The sequence below is a fragment of the Aythya fuligula genome, chromosome 2, assembly GCF_009819795.1.
Source record: "Aythya fuligula isolate bAytFul2 chromosome 2, bAytFul2.pri, whole genome shotgun sequence".
NCBI classification, from domain to species: Eukaryota; Metazoa; Chordata; class Aves; order Anseriformes; family Anatidae; genus Aythya; species Aythya fuligula.
In genome coordinates this window covers 123,110,742-123,134,456 of record NC_045560.1, presented here as the reverse complement: position 1 = coordinate 123,134,456, position 23,715 = coordinate 123,110,742, and the positions used below count along the sequence as shown (strand labels likewise).

At 41.5% G+C, this 23,715-nt stretch overlaps 1 protein-coding gene across 1 annotated transcript in view; it reads left to right on the top strand.

The window, feature by feature from the left end:
- The first annotated feature begins 11,253 nt into the window (after positions 1-11,253).
- The window catches only part of LOC116486476 (cytochrome P450 7B1), a 120,248-nt gene continuing 107,786 nt past the window's right edge, over positions 11,254-23,715 (top strand). Inside the window, exon 1 of the mRNA XM_032182744.1 lies at positions 11,254-11,395. Coding sequence (XP_032038635.1) covers positions 11,298-11,395 — 98 coding nt within the window. The 5' untranslated portion in view covers positions 11,254-11,297. The remainder of the gene's footprint in view (positions 11,396-23,715) is intronic.

Genomic DNA, 23,715 nt, shown 5'->3' with positions numbered 1-23,715 from the left:
TGAGTGCTACGTCCAACCTTTCCTTAAAATTCCCCAGGAACGGTGACTCCACCACCTCCCTGGGCAACCTGTTCCAATGACTAACTACTCTTTCTGAGAAGAAATTTCTCCTAATTTCCAGCCTGAAAATGCTTCTTGTTAGCCCTAAACCAAGGCCTATGGATTAACAGTGCCATTTTGCTCCAATCATGAAAAAAGACAGACAGCTCACAAATTACTTTCAAAACAGAAGTGAATTGAGACACTCAAATTTATTTAGTAATTGGTAATTAGTGTCATTCCCTGATTTTTTGCTTATAAAAATACTCTGGAAATATGGATACCAATATAGTAGGGAAAATAGTCTTCTAATATTTGACTTTCTGTAATCTTCTAAGGACAAAATTTTAAGATTCAGAAAAGAAAAAAAAAAATACTTAACAATTACTGCACATACTTTACTGCTTTCAAAGTTGTTGAGATAGAAACTTGTAAAGGTATCAATTTTATTGTAATAGGTGAGAGAATAATTTGCTATTTTCCAGCAGATGAATAATTGCACTATTACACTTTTCTGCTTCATGAAGATTTCCCCTGACTTTTGCAGGAGTTCTAAATGTGAAAGACTTATAAGATAAAGTCCTTGGTGTTGTTTTCCAAGCTGATATAGTATTTGGTGTAAGGGCAACATTTTCAGTGTATGCTCCTCTCTATGCCATTGAACTTCTTAAGTAGTCTCTGTTTGAGTTCAATGAAACCATTCAGGATTTTAAGGCTAGTATTGATGAAGACATTTTTTTTTCTGAAATATATATAATGAAAAACATACCTAAGTTTTATAGAATTAAATGATTGGTAGGGATATTTAGGCACAAAATAAAACGATCCTATATAAACAACTTCTTTAAGCAAACTAATTTTTATTCTTCTTTAAAGTCCAAACATGGGGTCATTCAGGGTAGAAATCTAAATGCAAATAGAAGTAAACCTTAATTTTGAAAGAAGTTCAAAAAGCACAAAATGTATCAAGAATCTGGTAACACTAACTAGGTATTTAATTTACTTTTTAAAATGTTAATTTATCTAGAAAAAAAAAAATGCGTGGACTTCCACAAAATAACTCTAGAGTATTACAGAAGTTAAATTAACAGAAATGAATACAGAATTAAAAAAATGATGATGCTATGTTTATGATTTCAACCAGCTTATTCCACCTAATGTAAAATTGTGAGAGATAGAGGATTCTATAAGATATCACAAAAAGCAATAGGAAAGACTTATTTTTCAATTAAATGGAACTTATTCCAAAATAAGTTAGGGAAATATGATAATATAAATTCTGAGTATATAAAAGTTTGAAATTTAGAGGGGCCTGTTAAATACATATATCACCATTTAATGCTTGTGAATATAATACAGAACAATAATGGATGTTGGGATGAAACTTCTTTGAAGCTCATGCAACTGGTTATTGACTTTCACAGGTTCTTCTACAAACATAGGAGCAGTTATGCTTCTGTCTGGAGTAAGGTGAAAGAAATGAAATCACAGCCCAAAACACAGAGCACCAAGAAACTGAAGCTGGGTGGCAGGGTACAGTTAGATGGAACTATCTTTGCATTTCTGGAAGCAGAAGCCACTCGTGATCTGCCAAAGGGAAACAGATAGAAACGTCAAACGGAGAGCAAAAGCAGGGAGCAGTGGACCTGACAAGAAAAAAGTAATGAGTAGAAGAAGGCTTGGAAATGCAACCAAATGAAACACCCCATTTATTCCAACCTGGAAACCAGCCTTTGCACTCTGTAGATAAAGGACATGCCTGATTCCACCAACCACTGATTTTTTGGGCTGAAAAAAAAAAAAAAAAAATATATATATATATATATATATATTTCCAGGCAAACTTTTTTTTTTTTTTTATATTACCTTTCTGGTTTAGGGGTTTCTTGATATGTTCTCACATGCTTACATGTGCAGTAGCCATATTTTTGATTGGTGTTTTTGAACTGCCTTGGCCCACTTTGTGTGTGATATACTCAGGAGACTGTTGCTTTGGTGGGACTCTAACACCTCTATCTGTTAATACATTATTTTAGTTCCTCCAGCACTTGCAGAGTAGAACTCAAACTATGAAGCAATCATTTTAATTTGAATTAAAATGTGGACAAGTCCACAAATTTAAATACATTCCCCATGGTCCCAACACTACATTTTTCAGAGTTTTTAACCAGGCCTTGAGTATTAGGCCAGGAAGTATTTTTAGAGAATATCTTTAAAACCAAAGCACTTTTTAAAGGCTAAGTTTTCTAAGTGTAGCCATTTTTAAGTGATTTTAGAAAGTCTGTGCTATCAGTGAAAAAGATGCATAGTGATAAACAGTGAACTGCACACAGCCACAGCTCACAGCCTTAATAACAACTGAATGGATTCAAGTTATTCCCTTCCTTCATTTTTCACACTCTTTTTCCCTAGTAATCAAGCATTCCCATGGCTGTGCTATAGTCACAAAGCAGAATAACTTCCAAGTGTTCCTTCCATCACTTCAGCACTATAATCAGCTCAAGATCCACTGCTTAATTTCCATTATGGCATGGATGCCCATACACAAATGAACAACTGAAGGGTGTTTCTGACTGGCTCTAGATATCCATGAGGGTGTAAATGCCTCCACCTGCTACTGCCTCCTTCATCAGCTACCTACTGATGATCCATTGACTGTATTACATGCTGGTGTGGGGTTGTTTTATTTTTAAGAGCTTATGTAGTCAGCCTGTAGGTGAACAAAATGCCATACTGTTTTAACCATCTCACTTACTACTACAAGTGTGCATATGCTAAGGAACAAATCCCAACTGTTCTAACTTTCAGAGTATTTCTGCTTCTGAAATCCATGTTCTTTCCTATTTTGAAAGCTCTGTGTTTGGATTTGTAGGGCTGCATCTAAACTAAAGGTTTGGAAGAGCTCTGTAGTTCCAACATCTTAGCAGCATCAGTTTTGCCCATTGCAATGGTACCTAGCAAAGTAGCACTTCCCTTCTCACACACTTTGGACTTTGGACGCCAGTGTGAGTACATGTTTAGAAGGGAGCTTCAGTGCTGTCTAATATCATAATAAAGTGCACACAGCATCAGTTTCAATTTAGCCTGTGATAAGCCTGGAAGCAAAGGATGGCCATAGGCTGGCCCCATGCATCTTTCTCAGTTTCCTTTTCAAAGGATCTGTTTTTGCTCCACTCCTTACTTTAGGGGGAAATTAAAGTAAATCAGTCTCTGAAGTCTGATGTTATGTTAGACCTGACTGACCTTAGGCCTTATCAGGAGATTTAATGGGAAAAACGTACCTATTTAGGATGGAGTCCAAAGTACAGACTCAACCTCCACACTCTGCCCAATTCCTTTAATCAAAACTCTCCATAGGTGTGCCCCATGTACAGGCAGGCCCATATTTAGCAAACACAGCAGCTTTGCAGGGCAACGTTGGACTTTGGCAGATTTGCAGCACAAGATTAAAAGCAGCTGACTGAAATAATGAAGGGCTGTGGGTGTCTGCCCCAGCCTTACCGCAGTGTCACCGGGGCAAGAACAGACGTGCATTCACAGATGCATCACTTACAGTTGTCAGCTCAATAAATGGCAAACCACTAAATCAGATTTGGTTCACCTTAATATAGGGTATTGAAAACTGATGGAGCAGAAGCTGATTCACAGGCAAATCAAATGTCTTTGTCTTAAGAGTGGGAGCTGCATTTTGAGTGGTTCACAGGTAAGTGGTACGGAGCAGCTTCAGATTTTAATCTGCTAGTAGGCTGCTGTCAAAACCCTGCTTGTTTAGGTTCAAAACACTTCTGCATTGGCTTCAGATTGAAAGACTCACAAAGAGAAGAATCAGCAACAATAATAAACCCAGAAGCTAATGGAAAAGAAAGAAGCAGCATGCAAAGCATCTGGAGGTACAAATAATTTATCTTTTTAAAGAGTCAATCATATAAAGTGCTGACCGATCTCGAGTACCTTTGACGTAACTGATTGCACATTAACTCTGAATGACTGGCTGCTAAGCCGATACTTGGACTCTGCATCACGCTGTTATAATTTAATGTGCTGAGATGTTTGCTTGTTGTTTTTCACAGTTAGGCTTAATACAAACAATTAAGAACAATAAAATATAAACCCAAATCCTTTAAATAATATTTTAATAATGACATGACAGACCAGCAAGGCCACTAATATCAGTAATATCAGATGAATAAATGATGCAGTAACTTAATAAAAGCTGAAGAACATAAATTTATTGCATTTAAAGGCATGGTTTAAAAATCTGTAGCATAATCCATAATGATAAGCTGTGAGAACTGGTCCAGAAGTGGCTAATAAGATAGAAAAACTGATTGTGCAAGAATATAGTTACCACCTTGGGAATCACTGCCAGGCCTAGTTTAAGACATCAGGACTTAGAAATCCTGTGACTGAGGCACGTTAAGTCCGTTTAAGTCCCATTGGCAGGTCTGTATGAGCATTCTCCCCTTGAAACCTCATTTGTGTAACAGTTAAACCTCACCTGTATAACAGTTAACTAGTTGATAATTACCCCGTGCTTTGTTGCTATTTAACTTTCACATATGCAGTAACTCTAAGCATTGCTCTGTGAAAGCATTCTGCTTTTAGATCTGTTCATCACTGCTTCATCTTGTCTTCTCTTGCCAAGACAGCTCTCTAGTTGTTGAGTGTATTACTGATGAGTCTCTTTTTTAAACACTTTTTTTCCTTTATTATTATTTTTTCTTTAAAATGTATCTGCCATTGTGCATTTGTCCTGTTTTACAACAGTTAGCTTTCCTGACATGCAACTAATCTTTTTAGGAAGAGAGACCATCCAGTCATTTCCTTCTGCTCATATATTTCCTTCATTGCCACACACAGGGCTTCAGAAATATCTGTGGGTGGATTCCTAAATGTATTGAATCCAGCAGGAATATTCTCCTCTCCTCTCCTCTCCTCTCCTCTCCTCTCCTCTCCTCTCCTCTCCTCTCCTCTCCTCTCCTCTCCTCTCCTCTCCTCTCCTCTCCTCTCCTCTCCTCTCCTCTCCTCTCCTCTCCTCTCCTCTCCTCTCCTCTCCTCTCTCTTCAATTTGTGCTATAGCTATGCTCAGTACTCCAGAGAAATGAAACTGTCCAGATGTTGTTTATATACATACACCTGCCAGTTAATGAGTTAATACATGATATTTATTTTTATCGTAGTACAAACACTGTTTAGTTGCCCCAAATATTTGTTGCTAGCAAAGACTGCACTATTCTCAAGGCAAATAAACTGAATCATAGAAATGAAAATAAGTACATTTTGAAGGTCATGAAGTCAGCGATAGGAAAGTTAGGAGATTCCAGAACTGTAGGCTTTTCATTAAGGTAAATATGATGTAGCTATGCATTTTTCCACAGAGTTCTGCCAAATTCTGTCCACATAAACCCACACAGGGAATGAGGCTTTCTTCAAAACTTTGTGATATTACTCTGCATACCTTACTATATTGCAAATATAAATTTTGCTTAGGGTACACCGGCATTAATATTTTCATAGATACTCATCAGTAGGGATGTTAAATACTGGTTCTTTTTTGTATCCAAAGTACTTTATGTGTTCAAATGGCAAGTTCTGAATACATGACTGTTTTTTGTTTGTTTGTTTATTTGTTTGTTTGTTTTTTACATCTATCTATTTATAGCAAATCAGAGCCAAGTACTCAAGCTGAGCCTGCAGGAAATGCAGATCACATAATTAGCCTATGAAAAGCATGACGGTATTTGAAATACCACAGGAAGGAACGGACTATTACTCTCAAGGAGAGACTTCAGTTAACTTGGTCAGGACAGCCAACACTCTTGAAGTCCCCTCCTTGCCTCGCTAAGTTTCCAGCTACCACAAGAGAAAAAAAAAAAAAAAAAAAAGTAGAACTCTATAGCTTCCTTTTCCATATTATCTAGATTTATGTACAGGTAAGAATTTATATCAAAATTTCCTCATTAAAAAGTCAGGGTGAAAATGTGAAAATACCCCCAAGTAGCATCATACTAGCATTTCTCTGAGGGTGAAAACCCCTGCAGTGCAGCACAGCTCCCTTTTGTTTAAATCTCATAGTAGGATGTTTCTTTTTCCCATAGTCCACATCTTGGACTGCTACCCCTTTTCCTTGCATGAGCTGATGACAGTATGGCTTCAGGATGAGCTGAGTCAATGGCTTGCCTGGCATATCCAATTCCTTTCTCTCACTGAGTTTTCTGCCAGATTGGGAAGCAACTGGTCCTTACTGTGACCACATAGTTGTTAGCTATAAGGATTGCGTGATTTGTGGCATGGGTGGCAGGAGGAATATGACCGTGTCTTGGGAGGCTCTGTGCAGTTGTAGCATCTCAGGTACCATGGAACTGCAGCCAGGATGCCCACCCTGTCACTCCCACTCATGCCCAGTTTCACGTCTCTTTGATTTGACCTTTGGGTCATATCACAATTCCACATCTTAATTTCTATATGGAGGAAGTGTCAATTCTCTCACACTCCTCCAAATCTTTCCTATTCTTACTCTCTTCTTCTCTACTTTGATTCCCAGATTCCATCTTCTTGCTCATTCATCCTCATCTGTTCCTTATCCTTTCTTCTATTTCCCTCCCTGACTCCCATTCATAATCTCTTTGCCTAGTCAGTTTCCCGTCTATATCAGCCTATCCCACCTGTGTGCAGTTCAGGGCTCCAGGGTATAAAAAGGATGTTAAGGTACTTCAAGGTGTCCCAAGGGCAACAAAGCTGGTGAAAGGGCTGGGAGGCATGTCCTGTGAGGAGGGGCTGAGGACACTTGGGTTGTCAGGGCTGGAGAAAAGGAGGTAGAGGCGACCTCGCTGCTCCCTGCTTCTTCCTGAGGAGGCGAGGTGGGCAGGGAGGTGCTGGCCTCTGCTCCCTGGTAGGCAGTGACAGGACATGTGGGAACAGCACAAAGCTGCACCAGGGCAGGTTCAGACCGGACATTAGAGACAATTTCTTAACTGTGAGGGTGGTCAGACACCAGAACAGGCTTCCTAGAGAGGTGATTGATGCCCCAGGCCTGCCAGTGTTCAAGAGGCATTTTTGGGTATTGCACTCAATAATAAGCTTTAAATTTTGGGTAGCCCTGAGTGTTCAGGCAGTTGGACTTGGTGATCTTTGTAGATAATAACATGTAACTGTGTTATTCTGTACTTTCCTTGAGATGGTAAGAGAGCCCACATGTGTCTGGCATATCAGTCTGCATGACTGAGGGAAGTGGACCTACAACATATGAAGTGCACATGGGGGAAGATGAGTGAGACTCCTCATCCCTCTCGGTGTGGGGTCTTGCTCACAGATTAGGCCAAGCAGCCGTGATTGACACAGGAGATCACAGGAGAGAGGCTGTGGTGCTGCACTACAAAAGCTTTAAATGCAGATTGATCTGTTCACTAAGGAGAGAATACAAGGCTAGAGGGAGAGCACGAGGCAAGAATCAAAGGTATGAGTCTTAAATGTAGTGCGTGAGATTTGACAGGTCTGTAGCCTTTTTATCCCACGTTTAAATTACTGCACTTCCCTTTGCCTGCCTTCCAGCAGGAAGGGACACGGAGAGCAGTGAACAAAAAGGCTTTGAGTTCTGCTGCCCTGAATTCAGCCTGATCTCTATTAGCTCAGGGCTTCACTTTCAGAGAAAACAGCTGCTGAGCTGAGAGCAGGAAGCAGACCCAGTTCCAGTGGCATCTTCACGGAATTATGCACCAAAAGTCCAGCAAGCTGCTGAAGAGTACACAAAACCTCTCTTCTTGTGTGGCTTACAACCTAAATAAATTTGGATAGCTTATCTCTGACACAGAGGTTAATTTGTTGACCCTGTTTCAAAGTCTGATGCCATTGCATTTTCTCAAAATCACTAACAATGTTAACGCAGGCATTTTTCCTTAGCATTTTCCAAAGAAATACATAGATTGTTTTGGCTGAAATACCTCATATGCATTTATACTGAAGACAAGAATGGACTTGCAATATTGCAACTGCCACGCTTACAGCAGAACAAAGCTGTAAGGTGGTGAAAATAGCCTCAGAATGAGTAGCACTGAACAACCAGAAAAATAAGCCTTGTTCCTGCCATTGCTTATAACACATATCTCAGTGGTGCTTCAATGATGCAAAATCTGCTCTTGTCTGAGCCTGGTAGTTTAAATCCCTGTGCACACAAAAGCTACCCAGTAGAACAGGCATTTGTCCATGTGCTGCATATAGCAAAATCACACTGTGATGTGTAACATACAGTACAGATTGCAGTATATACTGTTCTAAGTTTATTTTGAGTCTTCTGCATTTTCATAAGACAAAAAAATATGATCTATATCATCTTACAACATTGGCAGTATGAAACATACACACAGTATGCATTTTGAACTGTAGCATATGTACAGAATGTTCACAATTTAAACAGGAGAAATGTAACTGAGCATCTATCCATGATCCATCTAGGCTTACTACCAGAGTATTAAGAACCTACTGAAATCTTAGGTGTCTTTGAAGTGAACAGACCTCAAGGATTATTTTATGAATTCTCCACCTCTTCCACCCCCATTCCCCCCGCCCCAGTATACATTTGCAGATGGCTTCCCCTCTCTCTAGACTGCAGTTGTTTCTAGCAGCTTTATAAGCCTGGGGACTGCTCTTGAAGAAATTTTGCTGCTTGCCAAGGAGCCAATATCACTGTCATGGAACAGCAATTACACTCAAGGAGTAAGGATAACAACTGGACACAGCTGTATCCAGATGGACAGTAGCATTACTCTTCCCCAAATATAAGAGCATTTACATTCTTTCTCCCTGTTTATGACCATGCTGCAGTTAGAGCTCCATAAAGATCTCACGATCGCCTGAAACTGAAAATCCTTCTGGTTCTTAAGAGTAATTTTTCAGTCCAAGGCTGTATCACTGTAAGACTGAGCTTGTACCTCTTGAACATGAAACACATTTCCTCTTTTCTGCTATAGCTACGTTAAAGGGGACTGTTCAGCCTAACCTTCCTTATGCAGTTAGCTGAGATGACAGTATGTACAGACACGTCTATCACAATTTTAATTGTGCATTTTGTATGCAAATGTCATCCAGCTGGATCTGCGTTGAGATAGTCCATTACTGTAAGACACCAAACTTCTGACAGTTTTGGGCTTCTAATGCTTTGAGATTCCTGTACTAGTAGAGGAGAAATTAATCTGTCCTCTTGGGTTTTTCAAGAGGTTGATACAGAAGAGTACACAGCACTTAAGGGTGCTTTAAAGCTTTCAGGTTGTATTCCCTGTATTTTAAAATAAAATAATCTTGCTCGTGGTGCTTTGCTGGTGGCATGTTTTTTCTTGTTTGTTTTTCATCTGCAATTGATCTGAGATAGTAACTTTTGGCAAATATAAATAGTGCAAATTAAAAAAAAAAAATGCTGTTGCAAACCTCTTCATGCCCTCAGCCAGAACCCCAGCAATCTTTTTGTTGTTTTGAATCTGGATAAAGGATTATTCTAGCTGCCCTAGCTATTTACTTGTAAGTGAACACATTTCTCACTATATTGAAGTAAAACACTGAATTTTCACAGCATAAGTCACTTGCGAAGTGAGTACTAGTTCACCCTGCATAACCTGACTCTGTAATTTCTCACTGTGCAAGGCCTTTCAGTTCTGAATTACTAGTTTCACAAGAATTAACAGGATAAGTAGCTAAGAAACCCATTGGGATTCCCAAGCTGGGGATTTCAGAGTTCCTGCAAAAAGCCCTAAGAAGCTAGTAGTAAAACGTTATTTTCTCTTATGGTTTCTCTGACTGCATTGTATTGCACAACAGGGGTGTCTGTTCTTTGATCACAGGAAGAACAGTTGATTGTTTTAAGCAGCGGTGTCCAGACCCTATGACACTTCAAATGCAAGGCATATTAATCATAGTTGCCCTGAATACAGAATGACTATTTTTGACTATTTCACTGGAATTAACAGGATTGTTTGAGGAGTAAGACACAAAGTTTTCCCAATACAAGATGTCACATATGAACCAGGCCTCCAAAACTGATGACCTATGCTAAAGTCAAGGAAGCTTTCTTTGGCCAAATCACTTTATTTACTGAGATACACTTGGGTCTCTGCAATTGGCAGAAAACTTACAACAGAGCAATTCAGAAAGCTGAGTTGTATGTGATGCTTCCAAGAAGCGATGAATAAATAAATCACCAAATATTGTGAAACACTTTGTAATTTGCAATACTCTGTGAAACTGAGAATGAGTAAGGTATGCTAACTTCTGTCTTGTCAGCAGTCACAGAATCAGAGGATGGTTGAGGCTGGGAGGAACCTCCAGAGATCATCTAGTCCGGCCCCACTGCTCAAGCGCGCTCACCTGGAGCATGATCACAGGATCACATCAGGGCGGGTTTTGAGTATCTCCAAAGGAGACCAAACTGCAAATACTATCTCATATCCTATCTGTGCTTCTGAACGTACCTTCTGACAGACTGCAGGAAGGCTGCCAGGCTGCTCTGACCCTGCCATTTTGCTCATCTCCTCACCTGCCCTGTAGCACCCAGCGCTCTGGCCTTCTGCCCCACTCCACCTCGCCCCATTATGCTTCCTCAAGCTGGGGATCTCTCAGTTGCCTCACATTTGGGGCCTGTCCTCTGGTCTCTTTCCACAAGATGCTGGCAGCGTGGGACTGGAAGGACTGGGAGAACTGGCCGTGCTACTCTGGGGATCAGCTGTGGCTGCTCACACAGCACAGCATCAGAGTCACTTTGGTTATCCCACCTCGGGTTAGGTTTCACGAACCTGCGAGGCGGGTTGTTTTGTTCTTTTACACACAAATCAGTTGTTTCTACCCCAAAACAAGCAGAAGTTAAACACCTACCAGCCCCGCTCCCTGCACCAGCCCAGCACTGCGAGCCCACGGGGCCCGACGGGCGCTGAGCCCCCGCCACAGACACCCGAGGCCGGGCTTCGGGAGGTCCCGAGCCCCCTCCGGGGTCCCTCCGGGGTCCCTCCGGGGTCGCCCCGTGCCGGCTGCTGCCCGGTGCCGGCGGCAGCCCCGAGGCCCGGGGCGGGCGGGCGCGACCCCCCCCGCCGCGGGGCGCTCCCCGGGGAGGAGCCGGCCGGCTCGCCGCGGGCCCCGCTCGCCAAGTTCAGCTCGGAGCAGCCAAACCCGGCCCCCCGGGCTCGCTGGTGGGCGGGGAGGGCCGGCCGGCCGCGCTCCGCTCCGGCACGGAGCAGGAGGACGGGCGAAACTTTCCCTCCGCGGCCCCAGCGGAGGCGATGGGCCCCGACGCGCTGCCGCTCGGCGCCTGCGGCGGGGCGGCCGCCGCCGCCGCCCTGCTCCTCTGGGCCGTCTGCGTGCTCTGCAGGAGGAAAAGGTACCGGGGAGGGGGCGGAGGGGCCGGCGGCCGCTGCCGTGCCCCCCGCGGGGAGCGGAGGCGCGGGGCGGGCGGAGGGGCTGTGCGCGGCGCTCCCCGACCTCCGCACCCGGGTCCAAGGTGCGCCGTGCTGGCGGCGCCCGGCTCGGTGGGCGGGGGGCGGAGAGCTGGTAGCGGCTGGCTTCGGCTTTAAGTTTAAGCCTAGGCAGGCTAAAGATGTTTGTTTGTTTTTTTTTTGGGGGGGGGGGACGAAGCAGTGCTTGAAACGGGCCTGCCTGTTTCTGAACAATGCCCCTTTCCGTGCAGTGCCTCTTTCCTTGTACGCTGTGAGCTTTCCCCAGGTTGACGCTCCTCAGCATCTCCAGCAGCTGGGGTGTAAATGGGTGTAAAGGCTCGGTGGAGGAGGAGTGGAGAAGGGGAGGGACCACTATGCTTCTCTATTTTAATCCCGTAATAGAATGCATCACAAATGAATTCTTAGGTTATATACAGCTGTTTTTTCTGATCACTGAAAGTTTTGGAAGGCATGGGTGTAGTAGGCATGCAAGTACAAGAAAGAAATTGCTCTATTAATCCCTTAAAAGCAGTCACAAAGTCAGTCTGACAGCTTTTAGACCAACAAGTGTAACTTTGGGACTGTGTGTAGCAATGAGTGAAATTTCTCGCTTTGGGCTCAGAAGGCCACTGAATGTAACAGGTATGGATTATGTCCATGACATCTGCTTTGGAGCCCTTATTAAAACAATTTGAGGTAGAGGGACCGATCCATCTCATAAGTGTGCAGAGAAGACATCTATGCAAGTGGCTGAGTGGGGTCATCTTGTAACACAAGCTACTTGGTAGGTTTGCTTAGGATGCAGCTCCGTGTCTCAGCCCAGCTGACCACATAGGCGGCTGCTGCGGGCCGTGTCATTCCTCCCTGCCGCTCCTCTTAGCCCCCGAGACCTCATTCTGCAAGTTAAACCAACACAAGCTATTTAATCTTCATCTTTTTTAACAACTTTGAGTTTTCTTTAAGTTTCGGTCCTTAAACAAGGTCAGCAGAGGAGGAGTGAGACGTGGTCAGGGCAATCTGCAAGAGGTGTAATTTTGGGGTTAGAAGCTGGTATACTGACTCAGCTGCATTATAAAACTGTGCCTGTTATTAGTAGAAATTCTAGTCGGGTTGTAATAGGTTGCATTTTTGGAAATGGAAGTAGGCAGAGCCTTTACTGTGGAGTTTTCAGGCAGATGTAGATGGTGGGCAAAAAGGGTTGAGGAGCCTATTTTCATATTTTCTTCACTCTTGTGGCTGCAGAGTTTTTGAAGTCATCCCTGTGGAGCCTATAGCAAAATTGTTAGGACATTTGTTCCACACCACAAAGAAATTATATGGGAGGCCACAGCAAGAAGGCATGCTGTTTTGCCCAGAAAACCAAACTGTCGTTTGATTAATAAAGTATTTGTCCAAAACCCAAACTGTTTGTCTAACAAGTATACAAACCACCAGTGTGCAAGCAACTGGAAATAAAAAATGGAAAAACCCATTGACCTCTGTGTAGTACAGGCCTCAGCATAAGCTGCTGATGTAAAAGTGCCATCCTGCTCCAGGAAGGTGGTTTTATTTATTTATTTATTTATTTATTGTTTAAGCATGTGGAAAGAAAAGAAATTGTGCATGGTCTTGAGAGATGCTTGGCAGCAGCCTGTCTGCTTCTGATCTGCAGTAAGAGCAGCCATGCTAAAGCGTGCAGTATATTAAAAATGGGAATAAGTTTTAGTTCATGCTTCTCAGATTAGTGCAAGTTTAAGGTCTCCTGTTGCTTGTCTGGCTCACACCTGCTTCTCTATCCTCATGTTTCCTCCATGTGGCAGTTTTCTTTCCCTTTCTCCTATTTGAATCTAATAAATTCAGCAGCAGGTTGGGCTACTGCCCTCCCACTCGGGAATCCAAAAAAACAATTGGAAACCTGTTGACATATGGAAAGGAGACTTGGCAAATTACTGCATGAATAAGGGCCAAAGTCATAGATTATAGTCCTGATTGAACATGGATCAAACCCATTTGAACAGAGAAGATGAACAATTCTGGCTTTGCAGGGCTTGCCTACACTAGAAAAAAAAAATGGTGCTACTTCACCTGTTCTTATAAAGATGAATATCTTGTCCTAATGCTGGTGTGCTTGTACCAGCATACAAACTGTATGTTGGATTGTGTCTTGTGTTTAAGGTGCCAAGATAAACTTTAGCAGAATAATCAGATTTAACATCTGTACTACAACAATTGCATGGGTTTCAGCTAGGATAGCTACAGTAGTCAAATGTGTGTATAGATGTATACATAAATGAAGAGGTTAAGGAAGTAAATATACACAGCTAAGTGTCACCTTGTCCTTAAGTGTTGGGTTAAGTTTGTTTTGCTGGACGATGTCTCTGTCTGTCACAATTCAGGAGAAATAGAACCACTTGTGTAGCTCTTAAAGCTGTCCTTCCAGGAGCAGAACAGGGGTTTGTATGTCCCAATGAAGAAAACTCCCCAAATCAGCCCCTGATGTTCCTTAAGCAGATGTTGCAGGATTTCTCCTTTCTTGGCACAGGATGTTTCTGCTTCATTTACTCAGGCTATGAGCACTCATTGCCGTACAGAAGATGTTGTCAGAAGAAGTATTGTATTGACTTAACCTGCTATTGCGTTTTTCTGTAGTGCAGTTGGCATAATCTGGCATTACCAGATTTCAGGGTGAGTTCAGTACAGGTTTTCTTATTAAAGTATTTACATCCACCATTTAGAGACAGCAAAGAAAGGCAGAGGAATTTCCTTTTGCATAAATGTTTATCGTTTGAGTGCTAGTGGCAGTAATAACACAAAGGAAACTAATTGGAGTCTTTGCCAGGTTTCATATCACAGATGGTGAAGAAACAGAAGTAGAACAAAAGTTTCCTTAATCACAGAAAATTTTATTTTGAGTTAAACTTCAATGTCAAATGAGGCTCAGTGCCTTCTGCACGCTACAAAAAGATCTCCCTCTTACTGGTTAATGAAAAGAAGCGTATTTCGGCTGTTTGCTGGGGAATGTGCTTTCTCCAGAGAGAGACTCCTTTCTGTGTACCCCCCACCAAAGTATTTCTGCTATGGCAAAACCTGATGACTTCCTAGCCTACAGATTATTCTCTTTTGTCTTCATAAAATGACTAAGCTCCAGCTTTATGTTGCTTTTTTTGTTGTTTTCAAACTGTTTTTCCACTAGCTGTGCACCGTCTCATGGAGTGGGAGGTGAAACAGCAGGTGAAGCCAACTCCTGCTCGTCTTACAGCAGTAACGCTGTAGAAGTCAGGGAAGCGTGCATGAGATCAACAGGGGTTGGCTCCTACTGACATATATAGGGATTCAACTTTTTATTGCTCAAGTTGATGCTTATTTTTGGCTGCTAGAGTTTATTGCATGTCCGTGACTGAAAACCAACAGTTTGGGGACAAGGCTGTGATGCTCTGTGACTCCCTCGTTGCATTACAGAGGCCTCAAATTACTAGGAGGAAAAAGAAGCTCAGGCTGACCACAAAAACCACGTTAGGTTTGGGGAAAGGGACAGTGGAGAAAAGCAGAACAAAGACTGTTGCACCCCCATTTATCCTTTGAAATTGGTTCCTGTAGTTGTGAGGTTTGCATCCCAAGGTTTTCCAGATAAAAAAGATACAGATCCAACCTGGAAATAGTAGTGTGAGGCTTATGCTTGCAAGTTAACACGTCTCGTGTGAGCTACCCTGAGGAAATGTTTTGTAAAATATATTCCCTCTGCAACTCTTTAGGTTAGTAAGGTTGGTGTTTTAATTATTATGAACAGTTCAGACACAGCAATACAGGAATTAGACACAGCAATACAGGAATCACCATGTTGTATTAGACAGGGCACGTGCTTTCCGATTATATTACTTCTGACCAGTTTTTAATGCATCAGAATACGGCGTACAAAAACCTTTAAAAGTATAGTAGATTGGAGTTAACATAAGAAGAATTACTTGATAAATTTCTCAGAAATAATTTTGTTATGGTCTTAGTCATGGATTTAAAGCCTTGTTAGAGATAAGTGCCTTTCATTTCTTTTATTCTATCTTCTAAATTACCTCAAATCCATACAGTAAGTCACCTAAATTTTTTTTCCAAAAAATTGCTCTCTTGAACCCAGATAGATATTGTTGAAAAGAATATAGATTTTATCTTTGCCTTCAAGAACATCTTATCCTTTTCTGTGACAAGCTGTGAGCTTGCTAACAGCTCTCTTACCAAGCGAATTGTAGTTCACAAGATGTCATCAGCCTGTCTTTTTTACCACTTCTGCTAATTTAGGCAATATGTTAAGGTAGTTTTCTGTTGGAGGGAACATCAGGAAGGACAGATAGAAGGATACCAGAAAAATGTAGCCTCTCCTTTCTTACCTTGGCCTTCTACGATTGGCCTTTTTCCCCATCCTCTTTGTTGGTGTCATGCAGACTGAATGCACTTTTACGACCTCCATTTGTTAAATTTTATTGACCATTTTTTACCTGTTTCCATTTTGAAAAGATTAGAACTGATGAGTTAAACTGTTTAAGGCAGAAAAGTAAGAGTTCTGTTTCTTAAATAACCTTGAAAAACCTTTATTTCTCACCAGCACACTTAGGTTTTCTGTCTACTCCTCACTGTTGTGCCAAGTTGCAGTACAAGCTTATTTCTCTGCTTTTGTCTCCAGTTAAGAGTTTAGTGAAGGCTGAATAAAATGACGTAAGCAAAACCATAGTCTTCTCAAGATGTACAAGGCTCAGTTCACTGGCTTTTGAGCTCTCTTGCAGCAGTAATAGACCTGGAGAGCCATTATAGTGTAGACAGTGCATAATAGCATGTCTCAAGACAGGTTTTCTTATTTTTGTTCAGTGCTACTTCTCAGCCTTCTGAAACATTGTCTGTATATTGTGTACATTTTGGGTTCTGTTCCCAACCAGGGCTTTGAAGATGACACTGAAGATGACACCTCCTTTAGCAGATCATGAACTTTTCAATAATCTATGATTTACAGTGTTCTTTGCTTAAGGTACACTGCCACCTAGCAACAGTTTCCCTTCCCTCCCAGTTTTCTTGACCTACTTTGTCGGGGGGTTCTTTGCTTTAGTTTGTACCTGGTCTGGTTTTGATTAGCATCCAGAACTCATCAGTAGATGCCATCCTGTAAGGGACTGGTGTGGAAATATTTTCAGTGGTTATAAGAACTGCTAGCTTCAGGTTTCTCCTTAAAATACAATTTTTATTTTTTTTATTATTTTTTTTTTTTACATTTACAGTGGTTTTTCCTTCCAGTGTTTGTGAAAAATGCCAGTAATCTTTTCCTACTATCTTTATTTCTCTGTCTCTCTCTATTTATTTATTTATTTATTTATTTATTTATTTTGAGTGCTTGGTTTTGCTTTCTTCTGTTCATTATTGTTTGGAGAAAATAATATTACTGTGCGAGAATTAAAAGAAGTTGCTTTTAGTTCTTTTATTACTGCAGTGCAACATGAAGCACGGAGCATCCATCTAGAGCACTGTACACAAATGCACATAGCGTACAGACAGTACTGAATAAATAACCTTTGGGCTTCTCCTTCAAGCTGATAGTCCTAAAGGTATACAAGGAGCACCCAAGCAAATACAGAGTGCAGAATGGATTGCTTCAAAAATTTGATTCAGGCTCACTACTATATTTAGAGGAGGAAAACACACTAGTTCGCAAATCTTAGCTAAAAGGAAGACAGAAAGGGGCAAATCTTAATCCTCATATCACTGAGTTACTGAATGGTTGAGGTTGACAGGGACCTCTGGAGGTCATCTGGTCCAACTCCCCTACTGAACCAGGGCCACCCAGAGCAGGTTGCCGAGGGCCTCTTACAGGAGATACTAACTAATTCTCCCTCAAGCATGATAGCGTAAGTTTCCACTTTATGTGTTATAATCCCTGGTAATATCACCTAGAAAGCCCCATTCTCTGGCTACTGCAGGACAGGCTGGAGCCCAGACCCACAGAGCTACCTGGGCCTCTACCTGCCCCAGTGAGAAGTGCCTTCAGTGGGCTGCAGGGACTTGGATGCTTCCAGAGCTTGAAGTCTTGCCTGCTGGAGCTGCCTTAGTTCCCCAGCTGTAAGCTGGAGGTCAATGTGCTTTCCTCTTGATTTACGGATAACGTAGCCAAATGCTTGACACGGGACTCCGATGGTTGCCAGAGAAGAATCTCTTGATGAAAAACATTCTTCCAGGGTATAAGCACTCAACATGTATCGAAGAGCTGTTGCCTGCCCATTTCTGTTCTCCTATATGCTGAAATACAACTTCTAGTTACTGCTTCAAGCCAAAAATGCCACATTCTGTCACAATATTCAGCTAAGCTGTTGGATCATTTCAGCTGCTTTAGTGTTTTGCTCAGTTATGAGAATTACCGTCCCATATTAATTTTTCTTTTTTCTTTTTACTCCAGTCAGTACTTTGATTAAGAAACTAGGTAGGGTTTGTTTTGGTCAAGTAATTTAGCTGTTCTCAGTGCTCTATCTAGTCACTTAACTTGGTGTGTAGTAATGCCAGGGAGTGGGGGAAATATAGAAGCTAAAAGAAACAGCATAAGTGCAATGTTAATATACTATATGAAGTTAAAGAAAATCTCACATTTAAGTTGGCAGCCTTTTTCTCTTTTATCCAAGTTTTATAGAGCTACTTGGTAGTGAAGCCAGAGTTGGAACTCATTTTCCCGACTTACAGTTTCATGCTTTAACTTACTGTGTTTCCCTTCCAACAAACTTACCATATATGACATTATAGCTGTCTGGTAAACTAACTTTTTAAACCATGAGGCAGATTTTGAATTCCGATTTAAAACTTTAGTAGTGTTCCTTTTCTTTCCCCACCATTTACTGATTCTTCTACAAGATGCGTGTAGGATTTTAGGCTAATATCCATTTGCACGCCGTCTGGGAGAATTTTGGCTGACTGAGAGTCCCATAAAACAAAAGTTTCCTCTTTACAAACCACATGGAGCTTGGCTGTAGATATTCAGTTCCTTTCTCCACAAACTGTTTTTAATGGTGCCAGATTCTTCTGTTTCTTCTCCTTGTTTGGCACATGTCAGGAAAAAAAATCTTGGCTCTCGTATAGAACATATCTTGTTTCCTCTTAACTGCTCGTACTTTCTATTCGTAATTCAAATCAGCAAAAAAACCCTATGGTTGTGCTTCTAGTGATTTAATCTTGTAGTTTCCTAAGCAATATTCTAATGTGCTGAAAGAATATTCTCTCTCATACTACAGTCCTGGCAGTTGGAGGTTCTCGCTGAATGCAATGGACGTGTCTCTGTTGATCTGGGGGAATATTGCGTGGGGTCCTGGCAGGGTGGCCTGCTCTATCCCTTCACAGACAGGTGAAGGAAGAACAGATGAGCACAATAAAGTTAAAATGGGATGTTAGCAGAGTGTCCTGTCAGTAACACAAATGTCCCTTCCTGGCCCTGTGGTGAAATCCTGGATTGCAGTGCTGCACTCTGCAGGGTCATGGCCATAGCAGGAGGCTGAAAAAGCATCTCCTTCCTGGTCCATGGCATCCCAGGGGCCTGCCAGGGAGTGAATGCATGCTTATTGTAACTATTTATGTTCCTTGGTGACAGCTTCCCTCTGCACCCATGTAGTTCTAAGAAGAACAAGTCAATCTGCTACTGATGGCTAAGACAGAGGGGAGCACTGCTGAGTGTGGTTGCCTATCTAGTTTCCTGTGGCTCCCCAGAAAACCAGCAAACTCATTAACGGCCTGCTCTTTCCTCATCCCATCTCTTTGCTTCTCAAAAGGCCTGTCCCCAGATACTTCCTGAGTGGTCATTACAAATTCTTGCATCACTTACCTAGCAAGACTGAACAAAATGGGGACATTTTTGAATGATACATAGAAAAAAAAATGATCATAGAAAATTGCCATATTTTGATCACTTTTTAAAGTAATGAAGTGCTTAAGAAAAATGCTCTCATTTCAATTTTGTGTGAGAATGCAGAAATTCTGCAATTATTAGCTCTGCAATTAATTAGCTTAAAAAAAAAAAAGTCTGCATATTCCTTAACATGAGAAACTATTGCTGTTGAAGCAAAGGAGACAGAAATTACAGGGAACTTGTGATTAAAATGAAGTTCCTGAGAAGTCAGTATTTCAGTCTTTTTGTACTTTTTTTTTTTTTTTTTTTTTTCCTTTGCGTGAGTGCCAGAAGAGGGGTGGTTTTGCCTCTTTGTCATGGTGTAACACTGTACTCTCTGAAGACTTTAATGAGATGGTGTTTAACTTTGTAACTGGGCCCCAAGGAAAATGCTAGTATTTTCAGTTTTCTCATATCTATTTATTCTGGTTAACCAAAGAAAGGTGCTTACCAAAGGAAGGGCAACCTCTTGTATCTCATCCAAGGGATTTTGTGCCACTTCCATTGCTGGTCTGCTCAGCTGATGCTACAGTAGCATTTGGTCATTGCTTCAGTAGCTGGAAAGTACTGCTTTTTTTTTTTTTCTACAGTGTTGGCATGGTTTCTTAGGTTACAATAGCTCATCTTCACTGTATGGTAGATCGTAGCCATGCTAATTCTCTCCAGCTGGTTTTTCAGAATTAGAAGCTTTGGGATTCGCATTTGGGAAGCTTCTCTGAAGCTAGCTCAAGCAGTGGAGCTGATGACAAGATATAATTTTTTTCCTACAGTTGTTCCGGAATTGATCTGTGATACTTACTTATCTCAGACTTATACTTTTATTAAGACAAGCAAAGTGCCTGGAAGGTTTTCTTTTGTTTTGGTAGGTACTACTATCTGTAAAATGTCTCCAGTGGACTATGTGTTTCTTACTTATCCCTTTTGAAAACTTCATGTGTGTGTGTTTTTTGTTTTGTTTTTGATGGGATTTTTTCAATTTTTGTAAATATTTCCAAATATCTAGGTTAGTTTTCAGCATGATAAGCATTTGCTTAAATAGCAAATTTCCAAGCCGTACAGCTGAGGAGGGTGAGGCACGCTGCCAGGCCCTGCACTCCAATCCTTGTATGCATTCCCCTTTTAAAAAGGAGCAGCTGTGTTAGCTGTACAAGAAGTGAAAGTGTCTCTCAGTTCAGGAGTCATCCAAGAACCAACTGTAAAATATGATGAACCTGCAGAACTGATATTTGGGTAAAACAGGGAGGAAAAACGATTGCATGGGGAGATGTTGGGGCTTTTCAGTAACAGTTGCCAGTGGAGTGTGTGACTGGTGGGGATCAATTTACAGGCCCTGAGGTGCAGCAAGGAGGGTTCAGAACGGGGGCTCCTTCTGAGGACTGGGTGAGGGAGATTTGGATTTTGTTTCCTAGCAGCTTGCACAAAATATTCTTTGAAGCCAGGTTAAATTATCTGTCACTACTAAGGAGCGACACAGAGTTGTTCACAGCAGGACTGGAGAGCTTGCCTGTGTCAGTGCTCAGTGGCTTGGGAAACAGCTGCTTCCACAATGTCTGGGTTGTGGTTGAACAGACAGCTGAATTTCTGGCATTGCTGCTTCAAGATAGAAAAAATGGTAATTAAGCTTCAAGAAAAGAAATCTTGCATATGTGAATGAGTCAATTTTTTTTTTCCTGTAAGCTGTTTAGTTTCTTGTATCCAGTGTAGTGAAAATGCTGCTGGATCCCACTTGATGTTGCCACCGTATGAGAGGATGATTTCTTAACCTGTGGACTTCCTTGGATAGAACCACATCAGACATAATACATTTAGAGCCTTAAAAACCTGTTGTTATGAAGACTTCAAAATAAAGCTGTGAATGTCTCTCCCCTGCTGAGAATTTAAAGCTGACAATGCTGAGAATCTGTTCGGCTCAAACAAAAGTTTGGGTTTGTGATCTCACTTGGAGAAGCAGGACATACTTTCGTGTTTTGCCCTCAGAAAGAGACTTCAAGTAAAACGCAGTTATTAGGATCCATCCAGCATCATTCCCTACATAACCTAGGCCACTGCCATGTCTCTTGCAACAGCTAAACTGAACCGTGGAAAGATGTCCTGCATATCAGGCGGAGATATCCTCCTGAAAGACCTCTGAGCGATCAACAGGCCAGTGCTCAACCTTGTAGTTTGCTTTGCTGGTTAATCTGTCTTTGCTTGAAGAAAAGTGGGTGAACTCAGTCTCGTGAGGGGATGGTGTGTCCTTTAAAAGGCTGAAAGGATTTAAATTAAAATGATGAAAGATAGCCTAAGATGGCACCCAAAACTAATAAGGCCATCTCCTGTTCAAAGTACTGTATACTGTTGTTGCAAATAGTTATTCGGTATTTTACTGTGATTCTTGTTTAAAGGTGCTGGCAAGCTACTCCAACACATTATCAGCTTATTAAAGATTTCTGGCTATTCTTTCTCCTCACCCCACAAAACATGTGTATGAACCAAGGCACCCACACTGCCTGCTGCTGCTCTGTGGTTTCTGCATTGAGCGCTTGCTTGTTTGTTTTGGAGAAAGGGAGAAGAACGGTCAGTTTTCTTAACTGGGGCTATAAAAAACAGTTCAGACGGGACCAGATGAACTAATGCTTCATTTTTTTGCTTAAGCATTAAAAATTTTGTTTGTTTTGTGCACTGTTTCAGTGTATTTTGTTATTAATGATGCCTCTGAGACTATCGTTTAGGAGCCAAGAATATGTGGAATATCATACCTTCAAAATCTATTTTAACATTTCCAGAGACTGAAATGCACTGTATACAGTGCACTGTATACAATAGAAATGTGAGGGATAATGCAACTCAAACTGTACCAGTAAGGTTCATTTTATCAAAGTAAAAGCCCCAGAAGATTTTTCATGCTTTAACTGTTTTCAGCATAAATATAATGTGCTGATTTGAAATGTCTGATTGTTTCTATCATCAGACCAAGTGAAAAAAAAAAAAAAAAGTATGCTTATAGCTGTATATTTTCCGAGAATTGGCAATATTAAGAAAATCCTGTAGAGGTACAGGTCCTTCAGTAGTAATTGAATTAAAGACTTCACAACTGGCTCTGCTTTCAGAGCAGGACTGTTATGTTAGAGATAGCAGGAAGATGGAAGTCCCCACAAGCACTATGATGATGGTGACTTTGAAGTAAAGGCTTCCCTGAGATTCCCACCTGTGCAGGACAAGGCCATCTCCCGGAGCTTTTCTCAGGAGACAGGAACAAAGGTTCTGGATGAGAAAATCCCTGCTCTTGCCACTGTTAACCACGTGTACCTCTGGTATCCTATTTAGGCCCAGCCACTCCAACCAGATATAGCTAGAGATTCAGCCCTGCTGAATACTTCTTTTTACTATTTGTAGCAAATATGGATTTTTTTCACCTTAAAGGCAACAAGGAAAGTCTGTCCTGTTCCTGGCAGTCAGTTCATTTCTCAGGACTGTTGAAGGGTCAGACCAGTTAATTTTCTGCTGAAGTACGAGTTGTACTGCAAGCCCGTGCAGAAAATGGCCATCTATTGCATTTCCTAAGGTTGGACTGGTCAGGGCAGCCACAATAAACATGACTTTGCATGCTAAATTTCTCAAAACATCTTTGTATATAGAAAGCAACCAGTACAGTTGGATTCTGTAATATAAATGAGGTCCTTGGGCCCTACTGCAATTCAGCTGATAATCACTGTAACCTGACAGCAGAGGTTGGCTTGTGGGTAATGCTGGATTTATGTCAGGAAAGGATGATGTCTGTATTTATCACTTTGTGCTTCTTCAGCAAGCTTTGTATTTTATATCATCCCTTTTGCCACTAGGTATTAGGTTGATTTTTTTTCCCTGATTTCTCAGTTTTTCCTTTTTACTGTTCACAAAATGCACTTCAGTGAATAGGAACTGTCCTCATCAATTCCCATTGCTCAGCTCAGGGGGTAAGCTAGGCTAATGAGACCCTTCTTTGTTTCATTTGAGTGGGTTTTGCTAATTGCATTTATCACACTGGAACCTGTAAGGGGATTTTCCGTAGACAAAATGACAATAAAAAAATTAAGCCCTTTTGTTGGTAAGTCACCTGGCAATTCCACCTGGATCCTCAACATAGCTGTATTCCTTAGTGTCCACTGCCTCTAATTGCCCTTTATTTGCCCTCTGATCTTCTTGTCTAGGATTTATTTCTCAGTTGACCAGATGAAACCCACAAGCAGGGCCATGATGCATCTCCAGTCAGAAGTAGAGAGAAGGAAAAGCAGGAAGTGAAGTTTCAACTTGCTTCCTGTCCTGTTGTATGTCTGTGGCCACTCTCTCCATCCTACTTCATCCTTGTGTCATCACTTCCCTGTAGCTCAGCTCATTACCGGGAGCCTGCAGCTTCTGCAGATCTAAGAG